The sequence below is a fragment of the Drosophila obscura genome, unplaced genomic scaffold (assembly GCF_018151105.1).
Source record: "Drosophila obscura isolate BZ-5 IFL unplaced genomic scaffold, ASM1815110v1 contig_186, whole genome shotgun sequence".
NCBI lineage: Eukaryota > Metazoa > Arthropoda > Insecta > Diptera > Drosophilidae > Drosophila > Drosophila obscura.
Window position 1 is genome coordinate 9,620,222 of NW_024542774.1, and position 13,578 is coordinate 9,633,799.

At 45.7% G+C, this 13,578-nt stretch overlaps 2 protein-coding genes across 4 annotated transcripts in view; one reads left to right on the plus strand and one right to left on the minus strand.

The window, feature by feature from the left end:
• LOC111074685 (G-protein coupled receptor dmsr-1) overlaps nucleotides 1-2,039 on the minus strand; it is a 30,808-nt gene extending 28,769 nt beyond the window's left edge. For all 3 annotated transcript variants that reach the window (XM_041592954.1, XM_022367571.2, XM_022367570.2), the window contains exon 1: nucleotides 1,803-2,039. The gene's annotated coding sequence lies outside the window, so the exon portion shown is untranslated. The remainder of the gene's footprint in view (nucleotides 1-1,802) is intronic.
• A 1,253-nt stretch (nucleotides 2,040-3,292) lies between these two features.
• The window catches only part of LOC111074702, a 42,278-nt gene continuing 31,992 nt past the window's right edge, over nucleotides 3,293-13,578 (plus strand). The window contains 1 exon segment of the mRNA XM_041592927.1: nucleotides 3,293-4,784. Coding sequence (XP_041448861.1) covers nucleotides 4,754-4,784 — 31 coding nt within the window. The 5' untranslated portion in view covers nucleotides 3,293-4,753.

Consider the following 13,578-nt stretch of genomic DNA (forward strand, 5'->3'; position numbering starts at 1 on the left):
GCTTGGCCCAGAATATTGCTGGCAATTTGAGATAATGAACTGTGATAATGGACATGACAGCATCTCTATTCCACTGCCATTCCCAGAGTCGCCTTATTTTTTTTTATTAAAATGACCCATACCGCTTGCCATTGAAACTGGTATATTAAAAAGCATCCAGCAGCGATAGCAACAGATCCCTCCTGGCGGGGCGAATGATAGAAGCTGACGCCATGCCATAAAATAGACAAAAAAAAACAACCGAATTTTCATTGTTTTTTTAATTAAATTCTTTCTCTTTGAAAAGAACCAAATTCCAGCTTGATTTGTCATAAGGACGAGTAGCTCAAATGCATTCCATATTATTATTTCTGAATTATGCATCGCGAGATAGAGTCAGCCAGTGTATGTGGTATGTGTTTGACATAACCTAGATGCTTCCATTACATTCCAAAAAATTCCACGATGCTTAGATTTAAGTTACGTAGATAGTTTGGGCATCCGTATTACCTACATTGTGCTTCCGAATGATTGAACATGGTCAAATATTCCAGCTCGGCCAAGTACTCCATTGATTTATGCAGATGTTTGATTACATTCAGGACATTGAACAACATGGGTAGGGTTTTGCTTGGTGGCTCAGACCTTGAATGTGCGAAGGATATAAAGGAACAATGGTTAACATCTTGCATCCCAGTACAATGACCTACAATCCTTCTTTGTACACAATATTGAGGCACTGTCACTGCATTCTCCTTCCTTTACAGCATATTATTAAACTAACTGAAATTCTCACATTTTCTACCCCTATAAATGATACATTAAAATACATATATGTAAATATGTGCATACATGCATGTATGTAGATCATGTTTGTAGTTTTGGCAATTTTGGTAACCATCATTACGATGCGTATTTGCCATACAAATATTATTTCAATTTTTCCATCACACATGCATATGTATGCATATGTATATACATACATACTCGTTTTGAGTGGAATCCATAACAAATTCCTGTTAGCAAAACAGAATTTTTTTGTTTCTCAATTTGCAGAGCTTTATGATTCGCTGATGCCATTAATTAATATGTAAAAAGTTGATCATTTTTGTGGTTCAATGGTTACAATTTAAAAAAAAATTACTTTACTTCAATCATTTTTTCTGGTTAGATGGAAGCAACCGAGCGGATACAAAGATAATAAATACATATGTTCATATACATATATGTATATGTTTATGTATGTATGAAATTCTTAAAAAACGAGAAATTCGGAAATGTAGTTAAGCGACGAGCATTGGGCCCTTCCGCCATTTCAGCTTGCTAAGTTAATAACCTTCAAATGAAATGAATCATGAAATAAACTGAATCTAAAAGAAAAATATTCCAAAATATGGTCTGCATGAGTACACGGTACTTTGAGGTCTAGAAATTTAACAATAAACTGTCAAAGTTGAACTTGGTTGCCAAGGCAATTTACCTACGTAAAATTATACATTTTTATACAAAAAAAAAAAAAAAACTATAAAAAACTTTGAATGTTAAATAAATATCGCATTAAATAATAATTTTATATTTGTAATGTAACTTAATTTGATTTGGATTGGATTTTGTATCGCTCTTGGCGGCTCTATTGCTTAAAGAGAAGCAATTTAAAAAAAAATATACATATATCTCGCGAGAAGCTCGACGAAGGCTCCACAGCGCAAGGTTGAAATATGGGCAGAAATATGGGTCCATTATTTACGATTGTGTACAGAAGATCGTGCAGAATTCCGTATTTTCAGTAGAAGATTGTAGTGGGTGTATTGAGTAGTGCTCACCCTTCTGATTGCTCTAATAAAGATGACACGAGTATGAGTCAGAAAACCACCCTCAAGTCCTAACAGGACTTTATTTAATCTTAAAAACCATTTCACACTTGAAAAGTTGTTTGTTTTTGTTTTGGAAAAGCACTTGCCGAAAACAATTAGGTTTGAGTGTGATTTGCACCACTACTAATTCAGAATTTTCCGTAAAATTATCCGTCGTTTTCCGCGCGTATGATCCGCTCGCGCGCTCTGTTCTTTGCCGACTACAAACGCTGAGGAGCGTTGGCGCCAAATTATATTTTTCGCACTCGAATTTCCCCGGCAAAATGGCGCCGGCGCGTGGCAACACGTAAACAAACGTCAGCTGCTTGTCCGAAACACTTTCGTGCCGCACTTTCATTGATGATTTGTTGAACATTGTAGTGGGCTCTGTGTTTTTTTTTTTGGGTGGGAGTATGTTGGATGGGAAGTGGGCTTGAGTGGGCTGCAGCTCCAATCAATTTCGATGATTTGTGCATTTACTTCATATGAAATATGTTAAGAAAATTATGACAGTCCTTTTCAGCACAACATAATCTCCTCTCACAGGGAATTGGGCTTGTGCTGGGTTGCAATGGGGCGGATGAGATGGCTGCCGGTTAACGAGCTCAAGGCCACGCCTTTCACATGTCACAACGGTTGAGACCACTCACAGCTGCCAGTGTCGATGGTTCATTAAACCCCGCCACCCCAACGCACCCAGACACTGACGCAGATGTTTACCCATTTTTCCCATACATTAATTTCCACTGACACCGCATTGTTGTGCCCCTTGACACCAGGCAGAGAGAACAGCTTTCGACCGGGGCAGGTTGTGTCAAAGCTATTATCGGCAAACAGTTCTTTGGAATTTGTGTTCTGTTTAGCATTGAGTAAGGCAGCAAACAAAAAAAAAACAAGTGGAGAGAAAACTTGTCCAATGTAGGACCACTAAGCAAACAACACAACAATTTTATGCAGGCAGTTTTTAGTCGATTTGACGCCTCTATCTCTATGTGTTGTTTGCTTAGTGGTAGGACTCACAATACTATTTATGTATTTATGCATAATATCAGCAGGAGTGATAATAATACAGTGCATATGTACCTCAGTTTAAGCCTTTTAAAGTCGAACAGTTAGTTAGTCTTCTTTTAGGCCTTTAAGCAAAAGGCCTTTGAGGCACGCGCTCTACACGATTTGTACATGACAGTATAGAGAATTTCGAATCTCAACGGTTTTACCGGCGCACCACATATAACAGCGGCCATTTTTGGAACTAACTGACTAGCTTAAAAGCTCGTTTATATTTTACTGTTTGTGCTCTTCAGCTTTCAAGTCTCTTAAGTGCCGCCTCTCATTGCATGACTCTCTCTCTCTCTCTCTCTCTTAAACGTGAAATTGGGGCTTTCGGTTGGGGTCTGCTTTCTGTGGGGGGCTCTGTTTTACCGCGAACGCCGAGACGCAAGCATCTCGTTAGGCGCGCTTCTCGCAGAACGGTAAATGCGCAACAAAAAAAAAAAACAACAAATAATATTGGAATAAAAGCGAAATAAGTATATATATTCAAGCAGATTATTTATAGAATTCGCCATATAAAGCATATATTAAAAAGTGAGATACTCACGCACACGCACACACACACACACACACACGCGCGTAGGCATGCCATCAGATGATAAGAAAAATCTTCATAGTGCAAATGGTGTGAGAGAAGGAGAGCAAAGAGAAGAATTGCTGAAAGAATTTGCGCGCCTGTTTTTTAAACGCGATTTAGTTTCATTTGCTTTGGATGCAAGTTGCAACATTGTGCTATCGAGTGTTATTGTGTTGCGTATACGCCCCGTGGTGGTGCCGAAACTTCGATCGCTAGTCAACGTCGGTAACGGTCAACGGTCAACGATTAACGATAAACGATAAACGGTAAACGGTAATCGGTAGAGAACGGTGACGTAGTCCTGCGTGCGGAAAACGAAACGAAACGTAGTGCTAATAAATGCATTAAAAACGCGGCGGCCTACGACAACAGGCTTGTGCAACAGCAACAATCTGATGGTGAAACAGCAAACAAAGCAACAGCAGAAACAGCAGAAACAGAAACAAGATCTACAAAACGAGGGAATCAAAACAGCAACAAAAAACCGACAAAAAGGCATATCAAATAGAGAAACCAATAAACATTTTCGAGTATTTACAATAATCAAAAGTAGAGCCACCAGAAGATATCGCAAAATGAATTAAATAAATATATACAGCACACACACATACAAGAGACACACCCACACATACATTTATGTATATGGATCTATACACCAGAGCAAACATATTTACAACAATAGCAACATCAACAAAAAGAGAAGGGGAGAACAGACCAAAGCAACCAGAAGCAACAGAAGCAACAGCAACTAAAATTGGGAAACCCCCTAATCGCAGGCCAAGGACTGTAGGCGAAAGGTACTGGGGCGGAGAGAGGCAAGCGGCGAGGCGGCCAGCGATGAGAGAGCGAGCTACGTCATCCGGCTAGAGGCATATCAGGACATTTAGCAGGACACGACGACAGCGAGGGACATGGACACTGGCAGGGCCCCTTCACCCATTTGTCTAGTGGGCAAATAAAAGCGAGGCAGGAACCAGGCCACACACACACACACACACACACACACAACCGAACTTACAGCCGAGGACGAGGACAACAGCAAGGACATTAGCGGGGTAGCCATTGTTGTGGTGTGTGCGTCAAGGACATTCACACACACACACACACACACACACGGGGCACACAACCCAGTCGACTGGTCCTATTAAATATACATCAATCAGGCGTAAGGAAATACTCCTAGTGGCCAACAGTTGTCCCATGTGATAGCCAAGATAGGAAAAGCACAAGGAGGAGCGCAACAAGGACACAGCCACAGCCACACCCACGCACATATCTGGGAGCAGGAAAAATGGCGCGACGCAGGGGCAGCGGCCGAGGCAGTAAGTATCTTTTCATGTTATTCATTAAGCACAAAAAAACTGATCGCCCCCTCCCCGAAACAAAAGACAACCCATCTTCGACTGCTGCTGCGAACTTCTTTGGAAATCTTTGCTGGAATTTGATACATTCGTTCAAGGACGACAAAACTTGAACGGCTTTTGCAGGAAAGTTTTCGACCCAAGAGATATCCTCAGGCACTCGAACCAAAGTCACGGCAGGGGCTTTCAATTACGGCAGAGTCAAGGGTCTCCTTAGCAACTGTAGCCGCCATATGGCGGGATATCAATCTATGTACATACATATACCCCCCTGAAACCTACCCCAACCCACGCCCCCTCCGGCCCGCTGAAGTGCGATGCGAAATATGCAAAAGTGAAAAATTCAGCATTCAGTTTTGTGTGTGCCACGCCCCCCCGCTTCAACCCATCTGCCTGTGAGCGAATTGTATCCATAAGATACATGTTTTTTGCATTATTATTTGTGCCACGACTACTTGAACAGGCCGCCGCCGCGCACTTGCTCAACAAGCGAAAGAGCGGAAGAGCGAACGAGTGAGCGAGAGGGAGGGAGGGAGAGCTTGCATAAAACATTAAACAACGGCCACGATGGGGGAACACCCATCCACCCACCTAGCCACCCAGCCCACAGGCAGTGTTCCATGCCCCACCACTGTTGGTGCTTTCCCCCCTTATCATTTCGGTTGCGTGGCGTGCGCGCTGCAAAATGTTGGGGATTCCCTTACGTAATCCCCAAGCGCACACAAAAGGCAAGCAAACAAACACGGTGAGAGCGAGCGGGCGAGAGAGACAGAGAGAGAGAGAGCGCTGCAGCTGGGAAGCTCTTTCAAAGAGAAGCAGCAAACAAAACAAAAATGGTTAAAAGAACGTGGAAGAGGCAGGGGCTGGGGCTAGGGCAGAAACAGGGTAAGCGAAAGGGGGGGTAAAAGAGACACAAACAAGGCAGCAAGTCATCGACGCTGACGTAGTCGTAGTCGTAGTCGTTGTGTCGGGGAGTGTCGGGGAGTGTCGCCCCCGTGTAATGGCCTCAAAATCAAGCTCACCAAGCGGCATGAACTCTCTGCTGTTTGCATGTGTGTGTGTGTGTTAGTGTGTACCCTCACACACACACACAGATACAAACTTGTAGTCAACAGGCAGACAGCCAAAGCCACAGATACAGATACACAGATACTTGGAATTCAGGCACAGCCACAGTCGCAGATACTTTGCGTCACTTTGCTCTGCCTGTTAGACATGTTGCCTCGGTTGTTGCCTCTGCTGCTGTTGCCTCTGCCGCTGCCCCTGCCGCTGCCGCTGCCCCTGCCCCTACCCCTGCCACTGCTTGTGCCCTCATGCCACAGCTTGAACTTATTAAAAAGACAGCCACTGCGTTCTCTGATACTCTGATACTTTGTTGCAGTGCTGGTGGGGCCTGGCGGGGGCTGCCTCTCATGCTCGTACCTCTTCTGCCCACACGCTTCTGGCTCTTTCCTCTGCCCCCTCCCCCATCCTCCTAAAGCACGCTCCCTTCCACAGATACTTTTGCCAAATGAGATACAAGTACGCCTTGCCTTTGATATGTGCCAAGTATTTCAGTTCGTCGCACAAGTACAGTGGGCACCTGCTCATGGGGGGTAACATGCCAGTAACTTCAAATCGAATGGCCTCTTGGACGCCTTAGCCAGGTGCCACTGTGGCGCTGACTGACAAGCGCAACATGTACAGAGCGCTCCGCTCCGCGTCTCACTTGGCTACGGCTCGACTTGGCTGCTCCGTGACTGCCACACTGTGTGGCAGGCAGGGTGGAGCTTTGCCTTTGCAACTGTGTGGCAGGTAGGTAGGCAGCACTTAAGCCGAGTTTGCCTTTGACTTTGGTGCCTCATCCTTGGCCAGCCCCGGCCCCGGCCCCGGCCCCCCCTTTCTAGCTGCGTTCTGTGTGTCACCAACTACGTGAAAATTGAAATAGACTCTTCCTGGGTTCCATTTCGTTTGGCTATACCTATTTGGTTTAGCTCGAGGTTTTTCCTTTTTATTGCCGCCCTCTTGGAAGCCTTTTGCCTTTGCCTGGCCCTGGCTCTTTGCTCTTGGCCATTGTGCAGATAATTTATGGGGGGGGAAAACTCGAGAGTTGTGGAGCAAAGGAAGCGCCCACCACCCCAGCCCTTGCACTACTTTGCTGCTGCCTTCTGGGTACTGTTATTTCTGTGTATTTTCATTTCATCGCTACCTTTGTTTTCTGTTCTCTTTTTCTCTCCTCTTGTTTTCTGCTTCCCTGTTTTCCCTTTGGCAACTTTTGTGTTTCATTCGCATTCCAATTCCATTTCGAATGAAAAAAGGCTTTTGGTTGGTTATAGTTTTTCCTTGAAATGGGATAGAGAGGGGGAAAGGCTGGAAGGTGCAGCGTCCTTAAGTGCCACAAATGTAGCTGCTTGTGTATGTATGTAGGTCTAGGTGTGGCCACAATGTCCCTCCCAGAAACCGTTTCCATTTGCTGATTGCTCGGATTTCGTTTTGCATTTTCATTTTCATTTAATTTGGCATTTTAGCTTGGAATTAATTTTAGTTCGCGGAAATTAAACTGCTTGAGACTGATTTGGGATTGTTTCTATTATTAAATGAACAAGAAGAGTCAGCCAGTTGTCTATCGAAGAAGTTTCAGCCATGGTTAATCCGCTTGCCTTCCTCAACTTTGCTTAAAGCCCAACTTGTGGCCCACACTTCAGGTGGCATAAAGAAAGGTTTCCTTTTGCCCCGGCCCGGTATCATAGCCATAAACAAAACACTCCACTGGTTGCCACTCCTCGCCCCGACTCTAGCTCTGGGCAGCAGCAGCCACGCCCAGAAAATTCACCCCATCGCCAAAGCCAACGCCAACGCCAACGCTCGTACCTCACCGCCCCCCGCTAGAGCCACTAAAAAGGTCAGGGCAGAGTGGCCCAAAAGTGGCAAGGAGCAACAAAAACAAGTAGTTAAGGGGGTGGCAGCAACAGAAAGCAAACGAAAGGAAAGGAAAATAAATAAATAAACGTAAAACGAAATCCAGGCCCCAGAAAATTCTGCGGAGAGTATGGCCAAAATAAAACCCCAAACCATGCCATGCCCATGCCATCCATATACGAGGAGTACGAGGAGGAGTACCTGTAGCAGACCCGACCGCCCTGTGGAACCTGCCACAAGAGGCATGAGGCAGGGCAGGGCAGGGCACGGTAAGAGCGAGCAAAATATGTACACAAAGCAATACAAAAAACAAAAACAAAAGCAGCAACAACAAAAAAAGAATGAAAACAAGAAATTAAGGGAAAAGTTAAGAGCAGGCGAAAAATAGGGAGGGCGCTGGTGGGGGGTTGTGTGGGTGGTAGAACAAGGCAACGTGAAAAAGTACACGTGTAGTGTATCTCTGTGTGTGTCTGCCATATGTATGCCTGCATGCATGTGTGTGTGTGTGTGTGTGTGTTGCCAAACCTCTTCATCAGACACACACACAGATACAAAGAGTGTGTGTGTGTGTGTTTGTGTGGAGAGGGAGAGAGTCTATGAAAGCGCAGGGCTTCCCCAAATGATAAAGTTTTATTTGCTTTTGCTTTTGCGGGCGCACATTGAATTTTTGTGGGGCAGCAGCAGCAGCAGCAGCAGACTGTGGCAGTGGCGCCTGCAGAGACAGCGACCGAAGCAGAGCCAGTGGCAGTGGCAGTAGCAGTGGCAGCACTCAACCATAATAAAACGAACTTTGAACGCAGAGGGTGTAGCAGGGTGGGGATGTGTGTGGGGGCCATATGGTGAATGGTGGATGGTGGGGTTGATACTGATGATACAGATGATGATGATGATGATGTTGTCGCCGTCGCCGTCTCCTCGCTCCTCGGTCGTCAGAAAAGCGAGCATTAAACCAAGTCAAGCGACCCATCCAAAGCAAATGTGCCACAGCAGACTGGACCCAGGGATATCCTGTAAATAAGTGCGTGTCCAGGAGCAGGCTGGAGCGTAGGTTAGCTGTAAGCTTTACCGGAAATATACATATATTGTAGGTGTAGCCCAAAGCTACCAAGGAGTAAGGACAAAACAACAAAGAATAAGCCAGCAGCTTCATTCCGAAGATGCAATTCGATGAGGCACCCAAGGGCCAGGGCAACCGTGGCAACACGGCTGGCACGCAATGCAACGTTATTATAACTGAATTAAGTCAGAGGGCTGCACAAGCATCTCAGCCCACTCCCGCACGTTGGGGCTTCAGTAAGCGTTAAATACAGGTGGGCGCATTCGACTCTTTTCAATTACAGTTCAGGGGGGGGAGTGTTGTGCCATAGTACCATAGATTGCGTGGCATGGGGCATCCCTCAGCCGTGTGGCAGGATGCGGGGTAGCGACAAGTTTCACACAAATGAGTAGGCAAGCAACAGAGAGGGAGAGTGGGCGAAAGCGAAGGCTTAAGAGAGAGAGAGAGGAGGCGTTGAGACAGAGAGTGGAAAACGTGCGCTCGGCCACCACCCACCCGTTTGGCCCGACCTGCCTTCTCGCTGCTTCGTGCCACGGAATGGGGTGGCGGGTGACGGGTGGCGGGGGAAGAGAAAGAGCCTTGTTGGCTATGGCCACCCAATGCTGCCTTCTCGTGTTGTTGCCGGGCCAGAAAGCTGTTCAACAGCAGAGGCAACAGCGGCAGGCAGCAGAGGCAGGCAACAACGACGAATGAGTGACGGCAACGACCGTGAAAGGCCATTTGCCTTATTCCTTTGTGTGTGTGTGTGTGTGTGTGTGTGGGTGTATGTGTGTGGGTGAGTATCTATGTGTGCAAGGATAGCCCAATACAATTTCTGTTTTTGTTGCCTGAGGACGTGCAGGAACTTGTTCGTGTATCTCTCGATTGCCGTAGAACTGGGCCTGGAATGGATGGAGAAACGGGGCAAAGTAGCATTTCCTATGGGTGGGTGGGCAGAACCACTTGGCACCCCTTTTTGCAGCCCGGACCCAGGACCTGGCCTGGCCTGGCCTGATGTTAGAACAGCTGCTGGCGAAATGTTTCTCCTGCGATTGAACTGTAGAATTAACAAGAAAAATAATATTTACACTCTCCGCTGCATTTTCTTGTATTTGCCTTCGACGGGGGGAGGGGGCACTAACCATCTACCAAAAAATGAAGGGCTATGGAAAGCGGTTGATTAAATTTGTAAGCACAGCACAGTGAACGCATTTCAACCATTTTCAACCCCACACTGATTTTCCCCAGTGAGTCAGTACTTGGGCGCCTGATTTTCGCAGGGATTCAGTCCTCAGGCGACGACGACTTTCGACATTCGACAGGCCCTGGCATTTATTATCCCCTCCATCATAATTAAAAGGAAAACCCAATTAATCGACAAAAGCTTGCCTCTGAGAGATAGTTCCCACAAAATTCAGTCCCTAATTGGGTTTCAATTTCAAATGAAAATAGGAATCAAAATACACGAGTATATCTACGGGCAGAATGGAATGGTGTTCAGTCGTTCCTTCGTACGTTCGAGTACGCATTCGATCGAACGAATGCTGCCATTGATGATAACCTCTGATGCCACCTCTGGCACGGCACCGGCACCCTACCCGGTGCCTACCCCAGTTCAATGCTGAATGCGGTCAATGCGTTCGTTTTGCCAGTCCGTCCGTCCGTCCGTCCTACCTCCTACCGGACACGCAATCTGTCCGGTCCGGCAGATCATTGAACGAAAATTGAATCTAACATAACAATATTGTGTCCACGCAACTGAAAGCGCACACATATATACATATATAGTCGTATTTGTATGGATTGCACAGGAAATAAGCTTAAAATCGGAATTCAATTGAATGGCAGGCAACATATCAATTTCTGAAAATTTAGTTTTACAATAAAATACGTAGATGGAAATAGAATTTTCTGTGAACTATGAAATCCAGCTAATTGGCAAGTTATCAAGGGTTTTTTTATTTATTTTATTTTATTTATTCAAGAGTTTATTCTGTTCCTTACTATCACTTACGGTTGAAGTTTTGATCTAAAACTTAGTTTGCAAAGAAAAACTTGCGATATTCGCACTTTAAGATTAAACAATCGCCGTAATCTGAAATGAATTGAAATGCGTTTCAGCTGGACAAACAAATATCATTTCTATAGAGATTCTTATCGCAGAATGGCCCCATGGGTCGTTTCCCCCTGTGTGCCCGCCCAGCCCAAAAGTTGCAGAGTAAAGAAATTCTATGGAAAATGTTTAACAGAGACACAACAGCGCCGCAACAGAGCGGCAGCAGCGGCGTCACAGAGTCGGCCTCAAGTTTTGTGACAGACACCAAAAAAAAGAAAAGTAAATAAATAAATAATTGTATGGCATGGCATTTATTTCGGTTTTATTTTCATCTAATTTCTGTTTGACTACGCAAAGAACACAAACACAAACACAGACGCACAGCGAGAGAGCGGGAGAGAGAGAAAGAGAGAGATATCACGGGAACGTGTTGAATATAGGCAAACAACACATGAGAGTAGGAAGGAACCAAACCATCAGCAGGCAACGGCATCACGTCATACCGGTTTCTCTTTTAATTTCAGCTTCGTCAGCTTTTGGCTGCTGTTGTTGTTGTTATTGTTGTTGTTACAGGTATACACTCTCTCGCAAGGGGTATTACGACTTGGATCATGCTCGTGTGTTTTGCACTGCTGTTTACGAGTCCAAAATTTATACTTGAATCTCTGAAAGGGTAGCCAACATTTTGCGAGCAGTTTTTTGTTGCGCCAGAAGATCCCAGAAGAAAAAGGCGAAACAGAACTAGGGGGGAAGCTCACAATCCAAAGTCGCAAAGTCCCAAAGTCCGAGACAACGAGAGAGACAAACACGCGCGCATTTTAGCTCGGGGGCTTGGGTCCGGATTGTTGTGGGGTGGGGGGGGGTAAGGGGCAGGGGCAGGGGCTCGGGTCTACAGCCAAGAGCCGCCAACATTTTTTGCCTTGCAATGCACTAATAAAACCACACTTCTTGCACCAAATGGCAGCCCCAGACTCTTAACCTGTTTCGGCGTCATTCGATTGGGTGTTTCAGTGTGTGTGTGTGTGTGTGTGTGTGTGTGTTTGAATCGGGCCTTAAGAGAGGCAGGAGGCTAGTTGCGAAGAAAGAACCACAGCGATAGCCTGGCACATACAATATTTATTTTTATTTGTATTTAAAACAAATTCGTAGTATTCTGCGGTGCTGCTGGCTGCGGTTTAGAACTCTGTATAGGCCGCTCCCACACCACACGGAGCAAGCCCCGAGTTTTAGCTGATAATCGCGTGTGAGAGAGAGCCCCAGGCAGCCCCAGCACCCCCGCTGTTGTGGTTCTTGTGCTTCCCGATGATTCACCTGACAAGTTGTTCTATCGCCCCGCTCGTTCTCCTCTCGCTCTCTCTCTCTCTCGCTCTCTCTCTTTCCCACTCTGCTGTTTTCAAACGAGTTTTATATCATCTTATGGTGGGGCTCTATCTTACTCACCGCTCAAACACACACACACACACACACACTCTGGAAAGACTTGAAATTATCGCACAAAATTTCCTGGAATTTAATTTCATTTCCATCAGTGGCCTGCCGCCTGCCCACCTGTATGTGTGTGCCCCTTGAGTGATTAATCGTAGTAATCAATAAATTATCAGCACCCCAACAAATTTATACCAATTTCAATTTCTAGCCTGGCCGAAACCATTTAACCATTTAATGCACATTTCTTGTCGTTTGTCTACCAAAATCAATCCTTTCGGCAAATTAAAATTAAAATTGAACCTGTCATTTGCCATCAATGTGACAGCGGGGCGAATCATCCCCCATTGGGTGCTGTGCTCGAATTTTCCACATCACATGAATGTATGGCTGGGGAGCTCGAGTCCTACCCACGAATGTGTGCCAAGGCTGATGGTAGGAATAGGAATAGGTACTGCCACAAAAGCAACGTGACTCTTATGCACCTTATCTTATGCGACCTTTGTGCACCATTTTATATATATTTGGATGGCTGGAAATGTGACTCGAATCGGACGCGTGGATGTCGCGCAGCTAATGCATGTGGCATGATGGATATTTCGGCAGAATTTAATATACAAGGGAAAGATGTGCCATAAGCCCAACCCCCGCCATGGAGTGTCTTCCATCCATCCTTCAACCCTTGTATTGAAAATTATATATAAATTCCGACAGAAACATCGAAGGGAAATTCGCAGAATACCGAAAAGTGATTTCCGATAAAAAGTTAAGTGCCCCCCCAAACAAACACAATAAAATAAAAAAAAAAAGCCTCGAAAGACAAACAAAACAAAAAGCCAAAGCCGCACAAAAAGGGCCCAAGCAGGTTCAAACACTCCATGCGTACCATAAATATGAATATGTTGCAGCATCAAAGTTGGAGAGGGAGATGGTGATTGGATGGGGGAGGGGGAGACACCACGACACAAAACAAGGTGACTACGTCAGGTAGTCCCCTTTTTGGAAGTCCCAAAAACACAACAGCGACGACCACTCAACGCAGCCCGAAAGCGCAAGACAATAAACAAGCCAAGATCAAAAGGGACTCGCCTCGCCTGAGTCCGATGATACGGATAGGTGCGGAGCGTGTGTGCCTGCAACTCTGATGCACAGCTTATTCCTGTGTTATCCACTGCTTCTCTTTGTCGCTTCTCGTTGTCTGGAGACCGTTTCAAAGACCAATTGCATGGAAAACGGACTCCTTGCCTCTGCGCATCCTACAACCTGCCAACTGGTGCCGCCAGCCCCCACTGCGACGACTGCCCGTCGCCAGGCGACGTTGTCGTCTTGCTGTCTGGTCG